Genomic DNA, 21374 nt, shown 5'->3' with positions numbered 1-21374 from the left:
TGCGGCAGCTTTTGGACATTGCTTTTGCTGCTTTATTTACACAAGGAGATATATATATATATATATATATATATATATATATATATATATATATATATATATATAGAGAGAGAGAGAGAGAGAGAGAGAGAGAGAGAGAGAGAGAGAGAGCTCCTTTGCTTTATTTTGGGGGCTCAAGAGAGCTTGTGAGAGAAAGCTTTTGCTTTATTTTAAAAGCTTTTGATTTTCAGCTTTTGGGCTCTGCTATTAGCATCCCTTGTAATCTTTAAATATGTGAGCAGGCTTCTCACCACTCAGAGAGATATCTCTAGGCACAAACTCCGCCGGTCCAGTGTCGAATCAATTGTGAACTGTGAACTGTGAACTGTTTTGAAGTATTTATTTGTGCTATCGCGGTAGATGCTTGACTTGGAGTGTCCAAGTCTGTTACATCTTGTGCAATCAAAGGGTATGCAACTACTCTAGAGTGCTTGGACATGCATGTCCTGTGTACATGCAACTATTCTAAAGTGCTTGGACATGCACATCCTTTGTACAGGCCCACAAGGTGCTTGAACACTTACTAGGCTGTCTCAAACCCCAGAAGTAGGAGTTAGCTTGCCCACATGCACATGGGGTCAGATGTGCACGTGACACGTAGTAAGTTTGTTTTCAACGTTTCTTTCTTTGTAATGTTCAAAATAAGCAATAGTAAATTCAATAAAAGTGGGGAGCTTAAAAGCCCACTTATTGTTTGACTTAGTAACACACTAATTTGGTGTTTAGATCTTTAGAGCTTTTAGTATTTTTTCTCTTATTTGACATATGCTAGCCTTTATTATGGCTGAGTATGCCTGTCATGATCGGAGGGTGATAGAAACTCAGTTCGTTGGTTTGTAGAGTACGTTCAAAGCATGAATGACCTCTATACAAACCTACACCTACGCTTGGGCATTGATGACTTGAGTAGGGATGCCATGGACTCATAGCTTCTGTCCAGGCTATGCATGATAAACATGATAATCTTATTCTTCTTGTTTGGACAAGTCGCGAAGTTGCAAGTAATGTAAGCTAAATACCAGAAATGAATACTAATACGAAGCTACCTAGAAGAGGCTAAATCTTCTTAAGGTATATATAAACTTGCACCTACTTCTGGGCATTGATAATGGTGATAATCTGATTCTTCCTGTTTGGACGAATAACGAAGTTGAGGTCTCATATTGTCAAGTTTTCAACGTTGTACTTCTTTGGTTATGTTTTGCCTCTTCTAAGTAGGTACGTAGTAGTATTTAGTTTTAAGAATTTGTTCTTTGAGAAGTTGTTGTGTGGAGTTTGGACTCTAGGATTAAGTCTTTGTGATGTCTTATCCTTGTTTGTTTAAATATTGAGTTCTTATTTTAAGTTTTAGTCAAGTAAGCTTCTCTTGACTTATATTGCTTATGCCTTTTCTAAAGAATTTTCAAGTGAATAATGGTTTGTTCTTATCTAGTTTTGTTTAGTAACAAATTAAGTGATTTAGTTTTTCCTTTATTAGTCTCTTGTTTTTGTATTTTTGTGACTGTTTGATCTTCGTAAGTGCAAACTTTTCTGACCTTATGAAGATATATATGTTCTTTTTATTTGAATTGACCCGTTACGTTTTCTTTTTCTAGAAGTTCACATTGTTGATTGATTGTATTGTTTGTGTGTAATTTTTTAAAGTCATACTCTGTTTTTTGCTCTTAGGAGGTAGTTCGCTTGGTAGATGATTTAAAATTTGTGAAATGTTGCTGTGTGCAGGCTAGATGTATATCTGCTGTTACTGCTGATGCACAACAAACTGCCTTTATGGTAGGCACATTAAGTCTTCGAGAAGAGAACGAGGTATGACAACTTGTGTAACGTTATTGGAGTTTCCTTAGTAACCATGTTTCTTTTAGCTTGTGAGATATATTTCAGTTTACATGATATTGGGATTCTGTGTTTTTTCTGTTGCAACATTTAGAGGCAAAACAAAATGTCGATTTTACATTCTGGAGCAAGGAAGATTATTGTAAATTGATAGTTTTTAATTCTTATAGGCTCGATATTTTTGTGGAACAAGATGGTTTGTGCCTTACATCAATGCTGACACTGCTGATTATTTGTCTTACTCCTTTCCTTGGAGAGGCATACGTCACAATTTACAATGAGCAGTTTGTATTTTATGAGATCCTACAAAAGCAGTCACTACTTTCAAGGTTTCGATCAGTATTGCAATATACCAGTGTGGTCTTTTGTTCTTGCTTGGTGCAAAAAATCAAGCCTTACATTCACTTTATTGCCACGATTTTGAGAGAGCAGCATCACGAGTTAGCAAGCACAGAAGGAAAAGACTGTTGAGGTGTGATAATGTCTATGCAAGTTTTATTGGCTTTGTGCCTCTCTGGGATTAGGAAGAGCTTGGAAGCGGCAGTTGAGTTATTTTCTGCATGCGCTTTTCCTGTCGACGTGCTTATTTTTGACGCAGGTTCACCTAGTCAAGTACTCTGCAAGTACCGGAGATGTCACATGTGAGGGTCTCTATGCTCATCAGCATGAGATCTGGGATTTAGCAAGCTGTCCCTTTGATCCCTTGATTTTCTCAACCGTGCATGCATCAGGTAAATAAATCAACCTGCCAATATTTATTCAAGTTGAGAGTGGCTCTTTCTTTACATAAGGTATTTTTCTGCCATCCTTATTGAATAACTTGCAGCTGGAGATTTTGGGGCCTCTGTTTGGAGGTTGCCAGATCATTCAAAGAGATCAAGTCAGCTGGAAAAGTTGGCAGACCTTAATGGACACACAAAGAAGATAAAATGGTATGCGTCTTTGTCATGCAGGAAAAGCAGGCAGGCTATTAGGTCGTAGTATGTGCTATCTTGTGTAGAAAGGCACAGTTCCAAATTCAATGAGTTGATTATTAGTATGTAAGTTGACAACCTTAGTGAAGATTCTTGTGCACAACAACGTAAGGAATCTAACAGAGAAACAGGTTCAAGTCAGGGTGCTTTGAGACGTAAGACCTACTTTTTGCATCTAGATGCGGGCTTACTTCGTATCCATTGCTTGTTATCTAGAGATGGCTATAGAGTATTGTACAAAACAAAGTAGCCTGTCCATTTCACCAACGAGGACTTGATAGCGGTCTCTTCACACTCCTTTTGCTCCCCCTTGAAAGGATCGGGATGGAATTGAAGAGGCAAAGTGCTCATGGCCGTGGGCGGAAACTGGATTGTTGTTGCATGCAACACTGTGACTTGCCATTGCATCGCTTACACTTGGGTTTAGGCTCCTCGACCGAGATCTGCAGGTTGGCTCCGTTCTTGAGTGGCTTGACACGTCAGCAGTTTGTAACGTCATGCAGCCCCTCAGTGGTTCCTTTTACATTCATCATATAGGCCACCTTGACGTATATATAGTTCACACCTTGTTAGCCCACTTTTGTACTTCCTCTGGGTGATAGGCCATTGTGCATCTCTAGAGGTCTCTTATGTACACACGATAGAGCCCCTTTCTTGCCCAAAAGAAAAAGAGAGAGAAATGAAATGGAATGAAATGTTATATTAACGTCTTCAAAAGGCCAAAGTGACCTATGAGACCAGAAAGTTACAATGTGGTGGATCTGATACAAAGTCAGAGTCAGAGTAACAAGATGACAACAATGACAAAAATGAAATGACAAATGTCACAAAAAAATACTATGGAATCCTAAACTACTATGTGTGAACATCAGCTAGCTGGGATAGCTAGATCACAAGAGATCCAGCATCGGTCGCTGGCAGATCTCATCAATCTCCTCCATGGTCAGTAGTCTGACCGAGCGTCGTGCATGTCGAGCCAAAGTGATCCGAATCCTCTGATGCAGCCTCCGTCGATGCTGTGTAGTCCTCCGCAGTCGTGGGCATCTGGATCTTCCAAGCTCAGTCGCTCGGTCGATCAGTGTGCCTCTGGTGTGAGATGATGAGCTCTGCTGTGGTAGTAACTCCTCCGGGTGTCCAGTGGCAGCTCTAAAGAAATCTGTGATCTGTCTCTGGGACTGGCTAGCCTCTCCTCTCATCAGGCTCTCTCTGTGTCTGCGTAGCTCGAGCAAAAACAAACCCAAGCATCTCTGATCCTCGTACTGCATGACTTTGGAGAATGGTCCAAAGCCCTCTCTGAACAAGCAATGGAAGCGGCCTCGTATCTTGTAGTAGACGGGGCAGTGGCATGTGTAGTGCAACTTTGTCTCAGGCTCGATGTCACATAGGGGGCATGTCCTGGCCTCTGCTGGTACTCCGCTGTATCTCCCAGTCTCGATCCGCAGCTGGTGTGAAGATGTACGTATCTGGCCGATAGCTCATCGTATCCCATGAGACAAGTGGCTGTCCATGTATCTCGGCCTCGTCACAAAGCCATCAACCGTAAGCTGGAGGAGATGCTCTCCGTAGAAAGCCATCTTCGTGCCCAGCTCCTGTGCTGGCTGTATATATGTCCTCCTGGTGTCTAGCTGAGTCAAGTCCCGGCGGATGAGCCTGGTGATCTCGGACTGTGTAAGAGTCAGAGAGGGTGCATCCAGTGAGTACTGGAAGGGAGGCAATCTGTCTATGCTGAACCCATGCGCCTGAAACCATGATGTCATCTCCCCATACCAGCATGCTGTATCTCCCTGCATGGCTAACTGTCGAGAGGACTCAAGTGCAAGGCGGGCATATCTGTCTCTGGGAAGTTCCCACATGCGGTGTATGAAGGAGACCGATCTGGTGAGCGCCTCAACCACTAGTGGGGGGGCAGCTAGCTCTGCTCGAACAATAGCACGTGGTACTGAGACCTTGGCTCTAATGAGCCGCGAGATCATAGAGACCAGAGGCTTCTCCATGTCCCCCCATCCATCATTGCGGCCTGTCCTCCGGTGATGATCTAACGAAGGTCCCCAGATCTCAGCTCCATAAAGTAATGCAGAAGCCACCAGAGTGTCAAAGAGCCAGAGCTTCGTCCTAGGCTCCTGAAACTGAACCTGTGAGCACATCCTTTCCAATCTACCCAATGCTGCATGGGCTCTGGTCAGTATAGTCTTTGCTGCCCTCCTCAATGAAAATGCTGGCCCACTAAAAACCACTCTGAGGTAAGTGTACGCATCTATATACTCCACAGTCGCCTGGCCATATGTGAATGCTGGTGCTGACCTCCTGATCCACTGTGGGGTGGTATTAAATACCATGACCTTGGTTTTACCAAGGTTGACGGACAAACCACTTTCCTGAGCAAACCTATTCAAAGCATCCAAGTGACTTTGCATCCCCTCCGGAGAGTCGGAGATCAACACAATATCATCAGCATATAACAATAATGGAATCCATGTCCTTGCCAGCTGTGCACCTCTATCACCATCTCTCTCAATGTAGTGAGAAACCTCATCCACATACATACCAAATAGAGTAGGAGAGAGCGGGCATCCCTGCTTCACCCCAATAGTGGAGTGAATCGGGGTAGATAGACCCTCTGAGGTGCGTACCTGCCCCACTATTGACCTGTATAATGCCATGACCCCCCAAATGAGCTCTGTGGGTACTCCCATCTGCTGTAATCTGCGCATCAATCTAGCTCTAGGCACTGTGTCAAAAGCTTTGCGGAAATCCACAAAGCTACAATAGATCCGTTTCCCACGCGATCTACCCTCCTCAATGATGGCTTTGAGTGTCAAGATATGGTCAAGAGTAGAAAAACCCCTCCTGAACCCTGCTTGCCCGGCTGCGCATATCCCCTCCCTCTCTGCCCATCTACTCAGCTGCTGCTCAAGAATAGATGCGTACAACCGTGCCAATGTGTGTCCAATCATGATAGTGCGATAATTCCCAGGCTCCATAGGGTCTCTCGACTTGAAGATAGGTACAATAGTAGATAGGCTCCAAGTATTAGGCAAGCCCTCACACATGGCACGGTTAAACATCACTGCTAGAAGCTCTGCTAGTAGATCTCTGGCATGTGTGAAATGCTCAGCCACTAAACCATCATGATCGTAGGCTCTCCCAGTCCTCATCCTGTCAATGGCCTTCCTCACCATCTCTGCGGTGAAAAAAGCACATGTGTGTGGGCATGGATCGGGGGGGGTCGGGAAGGGGGGGCTGCTCAGGAACTGTGTACAGAGATGATGTGTACTGGCCCCAGTCCTCTGTAGAAGTGATGGCGGGGGGGGGAGAGTGCTCCTGAAAGAGCCGCCATGCCTCACGTGAGTCCTGACTCAAGAACAGCTGATATAGATCGTGCTCTAGCCGAGTCAAAAATGCCCTCTTCTTCCGCCGCACTAGGCGTCGGAAGTCAATCTGTGACTGTCTGTGAGTGATGTCCCCCAAGAGCACCTCCCTCTGAAGTCTAGCTCTAGTGTCCCGTCATTTCTCATCATACCAACTGTTCTGGGGCATGCTCCCCGAACGGCGTCTCTGCTCAGGCTGGGTATGTGGGTATGCCTCTGCTGCTGCATCATGTAGTGTCTGTGTCAATATAGTAGTAAGCTCCTCCAGAGGTCGCCGTGGCTCCTCTGTGCATAGGCGGCTGTAGATCCCATCTATGTATACAGAGTCTGTCTCCCGCGTGAAGGTGTAGCGAGTAGGGGCTGTTGTCTGTAGCCTGTGTGCTACACTAAACTGAAAGGAGATGGTCATTGACACAAGAGCATGATCCACTGCCACACCAACAGGTCTGGGTCCAATCGTGAGATCCTGGATACTAGAGATGAGGCTCGGCTGGGCCATGACATGGTCCACTGTGCTGGCTCCATGTCTGTGTGGAAAGCATGTAAAACCCCCTGAGGCGGGAAATCTCTGTAGGCAATTCAAGATGGCCAATCCATGTGCAGTCCCCATGTCTATCAAGTGTCGTCCATACTCAGTGTGTTCTCCATCATGTGATAGTCTGGATAGGCCTGTCTCTGCAGCATCCAGCTCTCTCAGCATCTCCTCTGAAGTATCATAAAATACTGTCTGATGATGGGCAGTCCTAGCATTGAAATCCCCTAGAATGATGATGTCACCATCTCTAGAGAACTCCCATATGTCATCATCCAAAATAGAGAAAGGGGACTGCCCTCTGGGTGGTGCATACACTGACGTGCTCGGGGGAAAGTAGCAAATAGCAATGTAAAGATATCTGCCTGTCTCTGCTCTCAGCCTCACCCACATGTACCTAGCTTGCTCATCTCTGCGGGCTATATGTATCAATGGCTGCAACTCCTCCCTGAATAACACTGCCACTCCTCCTGATCCCCGCCCTCTGCGCTCTGATCGTCTCCCCTGTCTATAGGCAGTCTCCCATCTATATCCACTGATGTGAGGCATAGACTGCCCATGGGCCTGATGTGTCTCAGAGTAGAAGACGATGTCTCTTCCCTTGAAACTATCCTCAAAGGCGCCCACATCAAGTCGCATAGATCCATTACAATTCCACGTGTCAACTTTGAGGGTGGTCCCACGGGTCTCGCACCATCATGTGGAGCGCCGCTCTACAATCACAACCCGGCCATCTCTGTAGAAGGCCGTCTTTCCCTTCTCCCTTGCCGCTTGAATCTCTGGCATTACCTCTCTCATATGCGCAAGCTATGTGAGAGTGAGGTCATCTCCAAGGAATATGCCCGTTTTCTTTAGTATAGGACGTTTCTTCAAGAAGTCCTTCTTTGCCTCCATGGATGGGAAACGGATGATTAGAGCTCTCCCTTTTGAAGTCTCCCCATTGCCTTGTGTCTTCTTCCCCACCCTCCATGCCTTTGTATGAGTAGCCTCACTACCCATCATGCGGAGAAGTTCTTCAACTTCCCCTTCCACATCATCTCGGTCTTTTAGACCGGTTACTCTTATATGCAAAGCTCTAGTTTTCCTTCGTTGTTCTTCTTCTAGAGTCATGTTGATGATTGTAGGAGAGAGAGAGAGAGCGAGAGAGAGAGAGAGAGAGAGAGATGATTAACAGGATGTGTGCCGCAAAAGACAAAAAAAAGCAAATTTCTGTCATCGAGCCTCATACAGGACATCAAGAAATGGTTCGCTAAATGGAATGTAGAGACATATGTGGACATGCTTATAGAGGAGGGCAAGGAGGGAGAACACATGCTGAATTTTGAAATTGCATTACTAAATAGCCTCCACACCAAGTGGAAGACAACGCAACACCGCTCGAAATTTGAATACTATTGCAAGCATGTAAACACAAAGTATTGGGAAGGCTATAGCACAAACCCAATGGAAGCCCAGGCCCACATACGAACACCCATGCCCCACATGGCACGAAGAGCCATCTCTTTGATACGCACAAGGTCACATATGCTCAAAATAGAAAAAGAGGGCTGGCTGAAAATTGATGCTTCTAAACGGATATGCACATCATGTACAATGCAAGCTCCCGAAGATGAAGCACATGTGACATTGGAATGCCCAGAATACGCTCACATCCGGGCTAATTTTCAACCACTTCTAAGCGGTTGCTCTACCTTTGCGGACCTATTATCCAAGACAGACCCCTCCCCTACAACTCTCGGAACATACCTCACCCGCATACTTGAGCATCAAAAGACACTCATAGGAACACAAAAAGAGAATAACACACACCACACCATACACCCCCGTGAGGGGAGACTACGTATCACTTTGAGGTCCCATGGGTCATTTCTGGCCCCCGGCGGACGTTAATACCAAATCAAATCAAATCAAACCTCTCTCTCTCTCTCTCTCACACACACACACACACACACACACACACACACACAAACGCTTAGAAGCTGTTTTTCAAGTTTCAAGAATCATCAGCATCTCTCTCTCTCTCTCTCTCTCTCTCTCTCTCTCTCTCTCCCCCCATAGTTTCCCGAATATCTATTGCATGTAAGTTTGTACGGTCCACCTTCCTTGTGAAGTACTTGTGCATTTGATTTTGCGTTCAAATTTTTACATCCTACAAATGCTTATGTACAGATTCTCCTGAATCATTATATTTTAATTTAATTTAGATACTCTATATTGCTTACAGATTCTCTTGAAGGGTGAATCTGGGCTCGTCCTGGATTCATCTACATTAAGTTAATTGTAAAATTCAGGTATTGGTTTTTTTGGCAGTACACTTTGGTCTCAAAGTGGTAGAGAACACCCTCAACTATTAAGCATTGATGAGGAGGCATTGCATGTGTGGGATATTGATGTGTCTGGGAGGTCAGTACAGGTGCATAATTTTATTTTAAAGGTTGTAACTTTTGCATAGGCAGGCCTAATAAAATTATGGGGCTTATCCCTGGCTTTATTAGCATTTGTTCTTTAGGTGCCTAAACATGAGAGGGACTAATGGTGGTTTATGCTTTTTCAGGTAGATAAAAAGATTTCTCCTGGGGTGCTGTATCACATGAGAAGTGGGGCATGGGATCCTCATGATCCTATGAGCGTTGCCACAGTGTCTGATTCATGTGTACAGTTTTGGGATCTCCGCTCAACAAAGTAATTTGTTTGAACTTGTTATGGGGAATTATCTTACAGTTTGTGATGCTTTGAAATCTTCTTTTTTTTTTTTCCTTTTTCTTTTGAGTCCTAAGTTTTTTGTGTGTTGATAGGGGATGTCCCCACTCACATGATTGATATACGTTTTCTAGGCAAGTCCTTAGTGTTCAAGTCTTCAACCAAACATGTGTCTCAATCTGTTTGTTTGTTTGTTTTTTTTCTCGAGAAAAAGATCCTTCTATTAGTTAATGAAAACTGCCCATGGGGCTACAACCACCTCTGCAAGAGAGGGCTACAACAAACATGATGGGGAGACTCTCCCAATGAAAAAACAGCATATATACAATGAGGCTAAATCAAGAGATAGGAGGAGGGAAGAGCCACACAGGTGGACGGTAGTGCCATCTGAGCACATCCTGGACTATGGTGTAGAAAGGCCCAGGGTGCCAGAGTCAAAGGAAAGCCTCGTGGCGCTCCCGCATGCGGTTGGAGCTGCCTTGTAGTCCCTCAAGCTGTCCTCTGAGAGTATGGATCAGCTCTAGCCAAAAGTCACAAACAGTCTCTGCTGGTGGCACAGGGCGAGCCTCAAAGATGCGGAAACAGCGGGCCCGCCGGATGAACCAAAGTGTCAGGCCACTGATGAGCCCCCAACACTCCTCTCTCTCACTGCACCACTCCTGTGGAGTAAGCTCTGTAGCAGGCTGGAGTGTAGGTCACCCCCCCTGTATCACTATCATCCTGCTGGTGGAAGATAGCTCAAATTGAAGTGCCTAGCCCGTGAGGGTGGACCAAGCCGCTGCCCCCCAAGTGTACTGTCGAGCCGTGGAGAGAGCAGGCATCAGCCGAAGAACTCGTAGCCACATCTGCTGGGTCGAGGGACAGTCCCAAAGACAGTGAGGCTGACTCTCCACCAAGTGGTCACAATCTGCACATGCGGCCGAGAGACCACTATTCACTAGCCAACTCCCTACTGTTGTAGCTCTGTGTGCGACCAACCATTGAAACTAGGTGACTCGCCTCGACTGTCTGGAGTCCCACAACCTCTTCGAAAAGGCTGCCAAGAACTCGACTGTGAGACCCTCCTCCTGCCAATGACGTGCTGCAGCGGGGCGGGCCTCTCTCTGTGCTGCTAGTATACATACAACGTCCCAGTCGAACAGTGTACTGAAAGAATGGGACTCCTGGGTGGTTTGCAGAAGAGAAGGGGTCCCTCAATAGCCACTCACCAGGATCCCACTGTACTCGTGCCAGGGGACAACACTCCCAAGCCCATAGCCTCGAGTGTCCAGTCTCAAGAGCTGCTGAGTCGGGGTCTATGACGCAAGTCCTCCCACAGATGCCCACTACTCGGATCCTCTGAAAACAGCACTTTGCTACTTGCGGGGCCTCTATTGCAACTCCTCGTAGTCGTCCCCCACCCTGAAGCTCGAAGAACAGGGCTGGGACAATCTCTGAGCAGGCCCTGACTGAGATGAGAACCTCCAGTCTTGGGAAGGCTCCCATCCACCGGGGGCCTACTGGCTCGAGAGGCGTGAGCCACTTAGTTGGAACGGACTCTGAGATGTCTTGACACATGCTCTGCACCCCTCTCATGCCCTGTAGCTGGAACCCCTGCACCTCCTCTGACAAACCTGTGAACTCTAGCCAGTCACCTAGAGAGCGCGCTGGACCTGCTGCCATGGGACCCTAGGAAACATGAGGATGACTACCAACCAAGTGGCCTCTCTGAGTGCTAACCATGGGGTTCCAAACGAGGGGCTGCCGTAGGCGCTCCTCCGTGCACGTCGGCTGTGTCTGCTCCAGGCCACGCCGTAAGAGCTCCCAAGATCGAAGCAAACTCACAGCGAAGCGGTCCTCCAGTCTCCTGCTCAAACCAAGTCTGCGCATAGATCCATCTGGTCGAAGGTTGCCAAGGGCCTCCTGACTGAGGCACTCTGGCACGAAGCCACTGTAGCAAGAACTCCTTCCAGGGCTCCTCACCTGGAAGAAGTCCTCTGACTATGAACTTCCCAAGAAGGGCTCTGCTCTGTTGTGCTGGATGAATGATCCCAAGCCCTCCCTGAGAACAAGGAAGCGTGATGACCTGCCAAGCCACCTTGGCTCGGGCTATCTGAGTATCACGTCCTGACCAAAGGAAGTTCCTGATCAGCCTCTCTACCTGGCTGATACAAGAACTCGAGAAGATCCAGCAGGAAGTGATGTACCACATAGTTGCCAACAACACCTGGTTGGCAACTACTACTCTGCTAGCCAGAGAAAGTCGTGCTGAGCTCCGATGTAACAACTTTCTCCTGATAGACAGGAGAAGGGGAGCAATCTGGTGCTCGGGAGACAAGTCCAAACCGACTTGACAACCCAAGTACCGAATTGTAGTCCCTGGAGGAATCCACCTGAAACCCTCTCCTGGCATCCAATCTGGCACAGGAGCACTAACAACAGAGAAAGCCACTGTCTTTCTCTAGTTGATCAGTGCGCCCGATGCACAACAGAAGGTCTCGAAAGCCTGCTCACATCTGTGAAGATTGGCCTCCTGGCCATCTAAGTACAAGGCTGAGTCATCATCAAACTCAGCGTGTAGTAGCTCATCTCCCCGAATAGGGAGTGCTATGCCCCGTAGACCAACCTGCTGTGACACCAAAAATATGCTCATCGCCTCCGCATGGAACAGAAAGAGAAAGGGGGCAAGAGGACAGCCTTGTTTGACCGAGCGTGTAAGCATGAAGCGATCTCCTCTACCTCCTGCCAAAAGTACCTGACTGTGAGCCTGTCTGTACAAGGCTGACACCCCTTTGAACCAAGCATCTGAGAAGCCCATCCTGCGTAGAGTGCCCTCTAGAAAGTCCCAGTCAACTCTGTCGTATGCCTTCTGAAAATCGAGAAGAAGAATCACGAGGTCCTCACCACGGAGCCGTGCCAGGGCAGAAGCCTCCGAAAAGTAAAGATGTTGTCAAGGATATTGCGTTCCTTGACAAAACCTGTTTGAGTCCCATGTATAAGGCTCTCTAAAAGTGGCTGAATCCTCAAACTCAGAGCCTTGGCAAGAATTTTGTAGGTTGAGTTGAGGATGGTGATGGGGCGCCACTGACGAATCTCATCCAAGGAGCCACCCTCCTTGGGAATGAGGTAGATCAGGCCCTCACTCATGCTGTTAGGCATCACTCTTGTGTGCAAAATGTACTGAAAAGCACTACAGAGATCTGGGCCAAGCAGTCCCAGTACTCCAAGAGAAAGCTGGGAGTCAACCCATCCTCACCTGGACAGCTACCACGGGGGAGTGCCCTAAGAGCCGTGTGCAGCTCCTCAAGCTGAAGTGGCATCTCTAGCCTCTGACGCATCTCCTCAGTCACAAGACAAGGCATCTGTGCCCAAACCTGCTCCGTGCATGCATCCTGCCGCTCTGACAGGGGCTCTGCAAACAGTAACTCACAGTAAAAGTCAGTAGCAACTGCACGCATATCCTCGGGCTCACAAGCAACTGACCCGTCGGGCCTCCTCATTTGACTGACCTAGGCATGCCAGTGCCGAGGTCCCACTGTCTCAAAGAAAGCACCAGTCACTCTGTCACCCACCTGAGTCTACTGAGATGCCTGTCGGTGGAAAGCAAACTCATGTCGCCTCTGATCTGTGCTAGCAAGCTCCTGTCGAGCCTGCTGTAACTGCTCCTCCAACCAAGGACTGTCATGCTGCTTTTGCATCCTCTGTAATGAAGCAATGCCCTGTCTGAGACGCTGCTCCGCCTCCCTCGCTTGAAGAGAAAAATGGCTAATCTGAGCTAGGTCTGAGGCCACTCTGTCAGCAGGAGAATCTTGTCTGTCCATGCCCTCTGTCCAGAGAGCCTCTACCCTCTCTCTGAGTGCTGAGTCCAACATGACCGTCTCTGGGATGCGAAGCATCGTGCTCCCACTCCTCTGCCTGTCTGCCACTGTGAGGATCACTGGTGCATGGTCCGAGAAGGAGGTCCTTGCCAGGATGCCCACTGATCCTCCCAAGTCACTGAAGTGGTCACTAGTGTAGAAGCGATCTATCCGCGATAGATTCACTCCTCCCACTCTACAGTCAGATCGCGAGAAGGCAAGACTATCTGGGGGCCTCACAAAACTAGAGTGCTGCCATGTATCCGAGACCCTCAGAGTCATACAAAACCTCTCCCAAGCTGCCAACTCGACTCCATGCGCAGTAGCATGGCTGCCACCAATCCTGTTAGAAGGGTCCTCCAACATGTTGAAGTCCCCTCCTATGCACCAATGATCTGCCTGCGGCAGAGACTCAACAATCTGTGACCAAAACTCTGCACGAGCACTCGCCACATTGGGCGCATAGATGTTCAGGAAACCCACCAGGCCATCCTGAACTTGCATAGTAATCCACTGAGCCCTGCCTGGCACAATAATCCCTCTGCCCACAATGTCCTGCTGCAATGAATCCGCAATAGTCATACATACCCCACCCTGGATGCCTCCAGGTCCAAAAGCAGCTGACCAAAAAGTATCATATCGTCCACGCAAAAGCTGACCACGTCGCCGAATGCGGCTCTCACACAGATGGTGCTCCTGAAGCATAAGGAGATCAATCTCTCCTCCCACAAGGCAACGGTGAAGCTCCTGACGCAATCGGCCCCACTGACGTTGAAACTGGGGCGCACCTAGTCCCTGCACGTTCCATGAGACTATCCTCATGGGGAGCGAGAGAGAACAGATGCTGCCGCAGCAGCTAGACGGGCTATCTTCGAGGCTGGCTTGGATGGGGAGTAATCCGCATCCGAGCGTCCTCTAGATAGGCGTGACTGCAGTGAGTGCCTAGCCCAAGCCCAAGCAGAGCGAGCCGTGCGTAAAGCAACCTCCTCTGTCCAGGAGTTTTCATGAATGTATACATAGCATGGCAAACACTGCGTATCAGCAAAGAAGTAAACCACAATGTGCCTACATCCTTCTGAGTCTGGGGGTGTCACCGCAAACTTGGTCAATGGCCACAAAGTCTGTAGCATGTCTGTAACTCCTAGTTCTCCCATGTGGTGAGAGAACTCTAGGACCTGTGTATGCAACCATCCCAACACTGAGTCGAGAGTCCACTCTATCTCGGCCCTGCCGCAAAGGGGGAAGGAGAAACCAACTGCTGAGTCCAAGGCCTCTGTCCCCCTAGCGGCAAGGAACAAAGCATGGACCCTGAAGCACGCTGCCTCATGGTCTGCTGAGGGATCGCCGAGAAAACGAGTGAAGCGTAATCAAAGAAGTCCCAGCGGCGCCGGATGTCAATGCTCTTCAGACCACGAGGGATAGCTGCAAGGGAAGATGTATGTACCTGCAGAGGGGGCCGTAAGAAAGGCTGACCCTCTCTCGCTAGGCGACTCGTGGCAAAGGCGCTACCAAGAGATCTCCTAGCCGCCGGAGAAGGCCCTGCTCCCTGAGTCGACTGTGGAACTGGAGTAGGAGGGGGGGGAGAAGGAGCTGGGGGAAGCGGTGGAGAAGAGGGGCGGGAGGGGGCGACAGAGGAAGAGGGGTGAGGTGAAGAAGCGACGGGAGCAGAAGGCAGGGGGGAGGATGAGGAAGAGGGGGGGAACTCTGGGGGGGGGGGGGAGAGGCTGTCGAGGGTGAAACTGTGGTGGGGGCTGGAGTAGGGACCTCCTCCTGCTCAAGAGGACCAAAGTGGTTCCCCGTGGGAACCCATTGCTGCTGAGTAGGCGCCTGAGGGCCACTCTGAGTGCCAGGTTGACGCTGTGGCCCCTGTCGTCGTCTACCACGGACTTGTTGCCATCCCTCCTCCGTTGGAGCCCCAGGCTCGGAGGTGGCTCTGCATGTGTGCGCTGTGTCTCTGTCTGTGGCTGCGGGCCAGCCCTGGCAGGCTGGGGCTGAGGCAGTGGTGCAGGTCGAGGCCTCCTCCGTGGACATGCCTTCGCTAGATGGCCCATCTGTCGACAAATGAAGCACTGGTTCGGGAGGCCCGAATACTCCACACTCTGTCTAAACCAACCCCCACTCACCCGAGGCAAAAGAATAACCTTCGGGAGCGTGTGGGTGTCTCTGACCAAAACTCGAACTGAGGGGATGCCAACCGCCTTGGCAGCTACTGATGCTGCTGTACGAGGTGTTTCCAGGACAGTCCCAATGGCTGAGCCGATCCTGGATAGAAGTGGTAAGTACTCCCTCCGTAAACCCAGAAAGCAGACCGAGATGGGGATGTCTGCCTCCTCTACTAGAACATCCGAAGCCGGGTCAAAACCATGTCTTAACTGTCGAAAGTGGGCACGTGCTGCTTGGATGGTCAGTGGACTCATGGCGATGACCTTGGACGCCATCTTGGAGGTCTCAAACTCGATCTGATAGTAACCCCGTCCGAGAATCTGTACATCCAAGATCTTGCCCACCTCTGCGAGAAGGCGGGCCTGGAGAAGGTCACGCATCTCTCCTCTGCTAGGTCGGGTGCCGAGAATCTTGCAGATGACCGAAGTCTCCTGCAATCGCTCTACCTCTGCGGCAAGGCTCGCTTGCTCTATCAGCGAAAGAGCAAGTCGAATGGTGGGCTCAGCGGGGTCGGGCGAGGGGGCTTCGGGCGAGTCCCTCTGTGGCGAAGCACGAGCCTCCATCTGTGTCTACTGCTGTGGCGTAAGAAGAGGGCGACGGGAGGATTCTACAACTTGGCGCGCAGAGCACTGCGCCAAAAAAGGAATCAGTGCTATGGGAGCCGCCGTGCAGGAAGCTAACGGGAGGAAAGAAAGCAGGCGGGCGGGGGCGGCAGTGGCGGGAACGGCTGCAACAGGGGGGCAGCAGCGGGCGGGGGCGGCAGGGGCGCGATTGGCAGCAGCAGGGGGGGCAGCGCGCGGACGAGAAGGGGAGGCGGGAGGGCAGGCAGGACAGCGGGGGGGGGGGGGGGGGGGGGGGGGGGGGGGGCAGCAAGGGTAGGCGGGCAGCGCTGGGGGGGAGGGGGGGGTGGACGCGATGGCGCAGCGAGGGGGGAACAGCAGCAGAGAGCTCCAAAAGAGAACTTTTCTCATCATCTGTTTGTTCTTGAATTATGAGAGCCCAGCATTCTTTTGTACCCATCACTAAGCCTGAAAGAATAGACTTTAAGAGTCTAGTAAAGAAAGCTTCTTTGTCTTTAGAGTGCCACATTGTCTTTTGTTTTCAGCTTCTTATATCTTCTCCGCTTCAAGATTCCAAAGTTGACACCATTCCTCGCAAGCAAGAAACGAGAGAGGGTAGGAGAAATTGCTGAACGAAGTACTAGCAGGACAAAAAGCACAGAGACGATGAGGTCCCTAAATATCTAGTCTAGGTTTTCAGTTAATAAATACTATCTAAATTTTAAAGATACTTTGAAGTGTGAAATTATGTTGTAACCTTTCTTCATTTAAAAAAAAAAACCCTCTCTCTCTCTCTCTCTCTCTCTCTCTCTCTCTTCATATGGTTACTTCTCTCTCTTTCTCAGCAAGCAGCAAACGGTGGAGAGGACCTCGCTGCAGCAAGCTGGGGCACGGCAGACGAAGCTGCAGCAGGACAGCATTGTGGGGTCGAGAGGGAATCGAAGACTAGCACAAGGACACCTTTGCACGCAGAGGTGGGTCGCTCTGAATTCTTCTCGCCAAACAGCCACTGAGCTGAGCCGAAACTGCTGAGAACAGGATCGTAGCAGGCCTAGGGGATTCACGCGAGTGAGGTGGAGCAAGCAGGAGCTCGCGCGAAGGGCAGGCAGGGGATTCTCACGATAAGGCAGGAGAAGTCCTACGCGTGGCATGTCCCAGCAACACTACGCGTAGCAAGTCCCAGCATACGCGCTGCATCACCCCCGCCCTTCACCTACGCGTAGGAAGTCCCAGTCTTACGTTCAAATTTAGAGAAACTTTTAAGCCTTAAGGTTAAAAGCCTTAAGATAAAATCTTTTAAGTTTGCCCTATTCTCCCTAGTACCCTACCCCACATTTGGGGCTCGGGTTCGATGGATCCGCCTACCGAAGGGGAAGGGCCGGGTGTAGATGGCTACACCACCCCAAAAAAAACAACAGCTACATTTAAGCGGAGAAACAGAGATACTGTACTATCACCAGGATCATTACGAGTGGGGAAAACGTCCAAGATACATGATGAACTAATGATGGAGAAGGTCCAGATGATGCTCAAATCAGAGCTAAACTACATGAGAGATGACATCAGGAAGGAAATGCACGCGAGCGCTGAGAGCTACATGAACTCCATGTATGGAGACATGATGCGAGAACTAAGGAGAGAGATCCGGGGGATACAGAATGAGGAGATTCAGATCTTGAAAACGGAATTACGAAACCTAATCAAGGCCGAAGTAAATGTAACAGAATGCGTTATGCAAAAGAAACTCAATGAGGCAGTAGCAAGTTTTGAAGCATGGAGAACAAATATGGAAAAGCACATGGGGGAAAAAGATGCAATAATCGAGGAGCTAAAAGGAGAACTTGCGGCTTGCAAATCTGCAACTAAGGAGAAGGGAGACGACCAACCTTCGGTGCTGAAGGAGCTCGAGGACATGAAGGATCAGATGAAAGCTCTACGGGAAGGAGATGAACAGAAATCGAAAACGGCATCTTCATGGGCGGAACGTCTTTTTAAGACACAAGAAAAGGTTGATGAAGCAGAGAAATGGATTGAGGATGCGAAGAAAGGGAAGGCCCAAATGCTCGAGACCACACCTACTTCTACCATTATTAATATGACCATTGAGGAAGAGCAGAAAAGGAAGAATCGGGCTCTGCATGTGCGGGTCACAGGAGTCAAAGACAAACAGAATGTAGATGAAGAAGTGAAGGAACTGCTACAACGCATGGGTATCACAGAGCCTACTCACACAAGTGCATGGAGAGTGGGCAAGAAAGGAATCAATGAGAAGGGAAACGTAAAGGATAGGGCACTTATATTCCGCTTCCCGAATATAGAAATAAGGAAAGAATTTCTAAAGAAGAGGCCAATTCTTAAGAAAACCGGTATTTTCCTGGGAGATGACCTTACATTGGCACAGGTGGCACACATGCAAGAGTTGATGCCAGAGATCAGGGCAGCAAGAGAAAAGGGGAAAATCTCCTTTTATAGAGCAGGGAAAGTAGTGGTTCTGGAAAAGCGCTGAGCATGACGGTGCGAGACCTATGGGGCGACGCTCCAGATAGCGGCGTGGAATTGTAATGGATCATATAGGCTAGATGTAGGTGCCTTTGAAGACAGCTTTAGGGACAAAGACATAGTTTTCTACTCAGAGACACACTAGATACCGGGATAGCGTATGCCACATGTGAAGGGTTATTTATGGGAAACAGCTGGTCGACCAGACAAGAGATCTCTACAGGGTAGCCGGGTTTCAGGAGGAGTAGCAGTCTTATTTAAAGAGGAGCTGAAACCACTACTACAGATTATTAGGAAAGATGAGCAAGCAAGGTATATGTGGGTGAGAATGAGAGCCGAGACAAGTAGATTTCTATATATCGCTATATGCTACTTCCCTCCAAGTACCTCAGTCTACTCCTCACCTAAAGGACAGTCCCCTTTCTCCATATTGAATAATGACATATGGGAGTTCTCTAGAGACGGAGACATCGTTCTCTTAGGAGACTTTAATGCCAGAACGGTCAACTCTCAAGAAGTATTCTATGATACTTCTGAGGAAATGCTCAGAGAAGTGGATTTATCACAGAGGGGGCTTACTAGAAACTCAGAGGATAAAGAACACACTGAATATGGGAGACATCTCATGGAGATGGCAACTATACAAGGTTTGGCCATACTTAATGGTCTAGAGAATTTCCCTTTATCTGGGGGATTCACATGCTTCCCGCACAGCCATGGGGCCATTACAGTGGATTATGTCATGACTTCACCAAGTTTTATATCTAGTATCGAGGACTTTAAGGTGGGGCCCAAACCGGTTGGGATTGCAGTGGATCATGCTCTCTTGACCTTATCAATCTCCTTCCAATACAATGCCTCTCAAGTACAAAGGAAGAAGACACACACAAGATATACTTTCACGCCAGAGACTGATTCAGTCTATCTAGAAAAAATCTATAATAGGATGTGGGCAGCCGAGCCAGTATATACTGTAGAGGAGATTACTTCTCAGTTAACAGAGATACTACATGGAGCAGCACAAGAGGCATACCCACATACTCAACCTGATCAGAAGAGATGAGCTGGGAACATGCCTCAAAACAGCTGGTATGACGAGGAATGCAGAGAGATGAGAACCCAGGTCCAGAGAGAGCTTACACTTGGGATCATCACATATAAGCAGTCTCGGATTGCTCTTCGGTGTATAGTACGTCGCAAGAAAAGGGAATTTTTAGCCAAACTGGGGAAGGATTTATATCAGCTCTTCTCGAGTCAAGACTCACATGAGGCCTGGCGCTTATTTCACGAGCACTCACCGCCTCCGACGATTACTTCTCCTGAGATTTGGGGTCAATATGTAACATCATTATATATGGTATCTGGACAGTCTCCATTACCAGATCCGCTAGAGCCATGCCCTGCTACTAGTACTTTCTTTACTACGGAAATGGTGAAAAAAGCCATTGATAAGATGAAGACAAGAAGAGCATATGATCATGGTGGTTTAGTAGTAGAACATCTGATCCATGCCAGGGATCTACTTTCAGAAGACCTTGCTGGTCTGTTTAATCGGGTCATGTGTGAAGGATTACCTGAATCTTGGACTATCGTACCTATTTTCAAGTTAGGGGATCCTATGATACCCGGGAACTACCGTAGCATTATGGTAGGTCACACTTTGACCCGACTGTACGCATCCATTCTTTAACAAAAATCGTGTAGATGGGCAGAGAATGAGGGCATAAGAGCAACAGGACAAGCTGGATTTAGAAGGGGTTATTACACTTTAGATCATATTCTTACGCTCAAAGCCATTATTGAGGAAGGTAGAACAAACGGGAGAAGGATGTATTGTTGCTTTGTGGATTTTCGGAAAGCTGTTGATACAGTACCAAGGGCCAGATTGATGCGCAGGATGCAAGAGTTAGGGGTCCCCAAAGAGATTATTTCGGGGATCATGGCCTTATACGGGTCAGTAATTGGTTATGTACGTACTCCAGAAGGGGATTCCGACATTGTTCATTCCACCGTTGGAGTAAAGCAGGGATGCCCACTGTCCCCTACTTTATTTGGTATGTACATAGATGAGGTATTAGATTACATTGATAGAGAGGGTGACAGAGGGGCTCAACTTGCAGGGTCATGGATCTCTTTGTTGTTGTATCCAAATGATATTGTATTGATAGCAGAATCAACAGATGGAATGCAGAGGCAGCTAGATGCATTACATAAATTCGCGGAGGACAGTGGACTGTCGGTAAACTTGGGTAAAACCAAAGTTATGGTGTTTAACACCACACCGCGGTGGGTTAGAAGATCGACACCTACATTTGCATATGTCCAGGATACAGTAGAGTACACACATGCATACACATAGCTTGGGGTGGTATCTGCAGGACCGAAGTTTACTCTTAAGAAAGCATCGGATGCTAGATTATCCAGAGCCTCTGCGGCCTTGGGAGGGTTGGAGAGGATGTGTCCACAAGTGCAGTTTCAGGAACCACGAACAAAACTTTGGCTCTTTGATACTGTGGTGGCTTCGGCTATGCTTTATGGGGTCCAGATTTGGGGACCATCTGTGGATTAGGATAATTGGAAGTCAATGGAGAGACCTTTGGTATCTATGATTTCCCGAGCGGAACTAGCGGCCCCTTCGATAGAAATTGAAGCTCTTACCATATCAAGTGTCCTTTATACATGGTTTGTGGCATACAAATAATTGCCGATATACTAGACTGGCCCTCGAATCCTCTCGACAATTAGCAATGAAAGGGGATACATCATGCTGGTATGTGCAACTGTCCTCGTGGTTTCAGAGACACGGGTTCAGTATGGAAAGATTACCCCCTTTCCAATACTCTGTTGAGGCTCCATCACTGGCAATTACA

At 48.4% G+C, this 21374-nt stretch overlaps 1 protein-coding gene across 1 annotated transcript in view; it reads left to right on the top strand.

Moving 5' to 3' along the window:
- Nucleotides 1–21374, top strand: part of LOC147441568 (WD repeat-containing protein DWA2-like) — a 131016-nt gene that overhangs the window by 55316 nt on the left and 54326 nt on the right. Inside the window, exons 2-6 of the mRNA XM_086483155.1 lie at nucleotides 1762–1845; nucleotides 2471–2603; nucleotides 2699–2804; nucleotides 9057–9159; nucleotides 9301–9428. Of these exons, the coding sequence (XP_086339281.1) occupies nucleotides 1762–1845; nucleotides 2471–2603; nucleotides 2699–2804; nucleotides 9057–9159; nucleotides 9301–9428 (554 nt within the window). The remainder of the gene's footprint in view (nucleotides 1–1761; nucleotides 1846–2470; nucleotides 2604–2698; nucleotides 2805–9056; nucleotides 9160–9300; nucleotides 9429–21374) is intronic.

Source organism: Adiantum capillus-veneris, chromosome 15, assembly GCF_014529385.1.
Source record: "Adiantum capillus-veneris isolate H3 chromosome 15, ASM1452938v2, whole genome shotgun sequence".
Classification (NCBI taxonomy): Eukaryota; Viridiplantae; Streptophyta; class Polypodiopsida; order Polypodiales; family Pteridaceae; genus Adiantum; species Adiantum capillus-veneris.
Note: the sequence above shows the minus strand (reverse complement) of the source record. Positions and strands in the feature narration are given on the sequence as shown.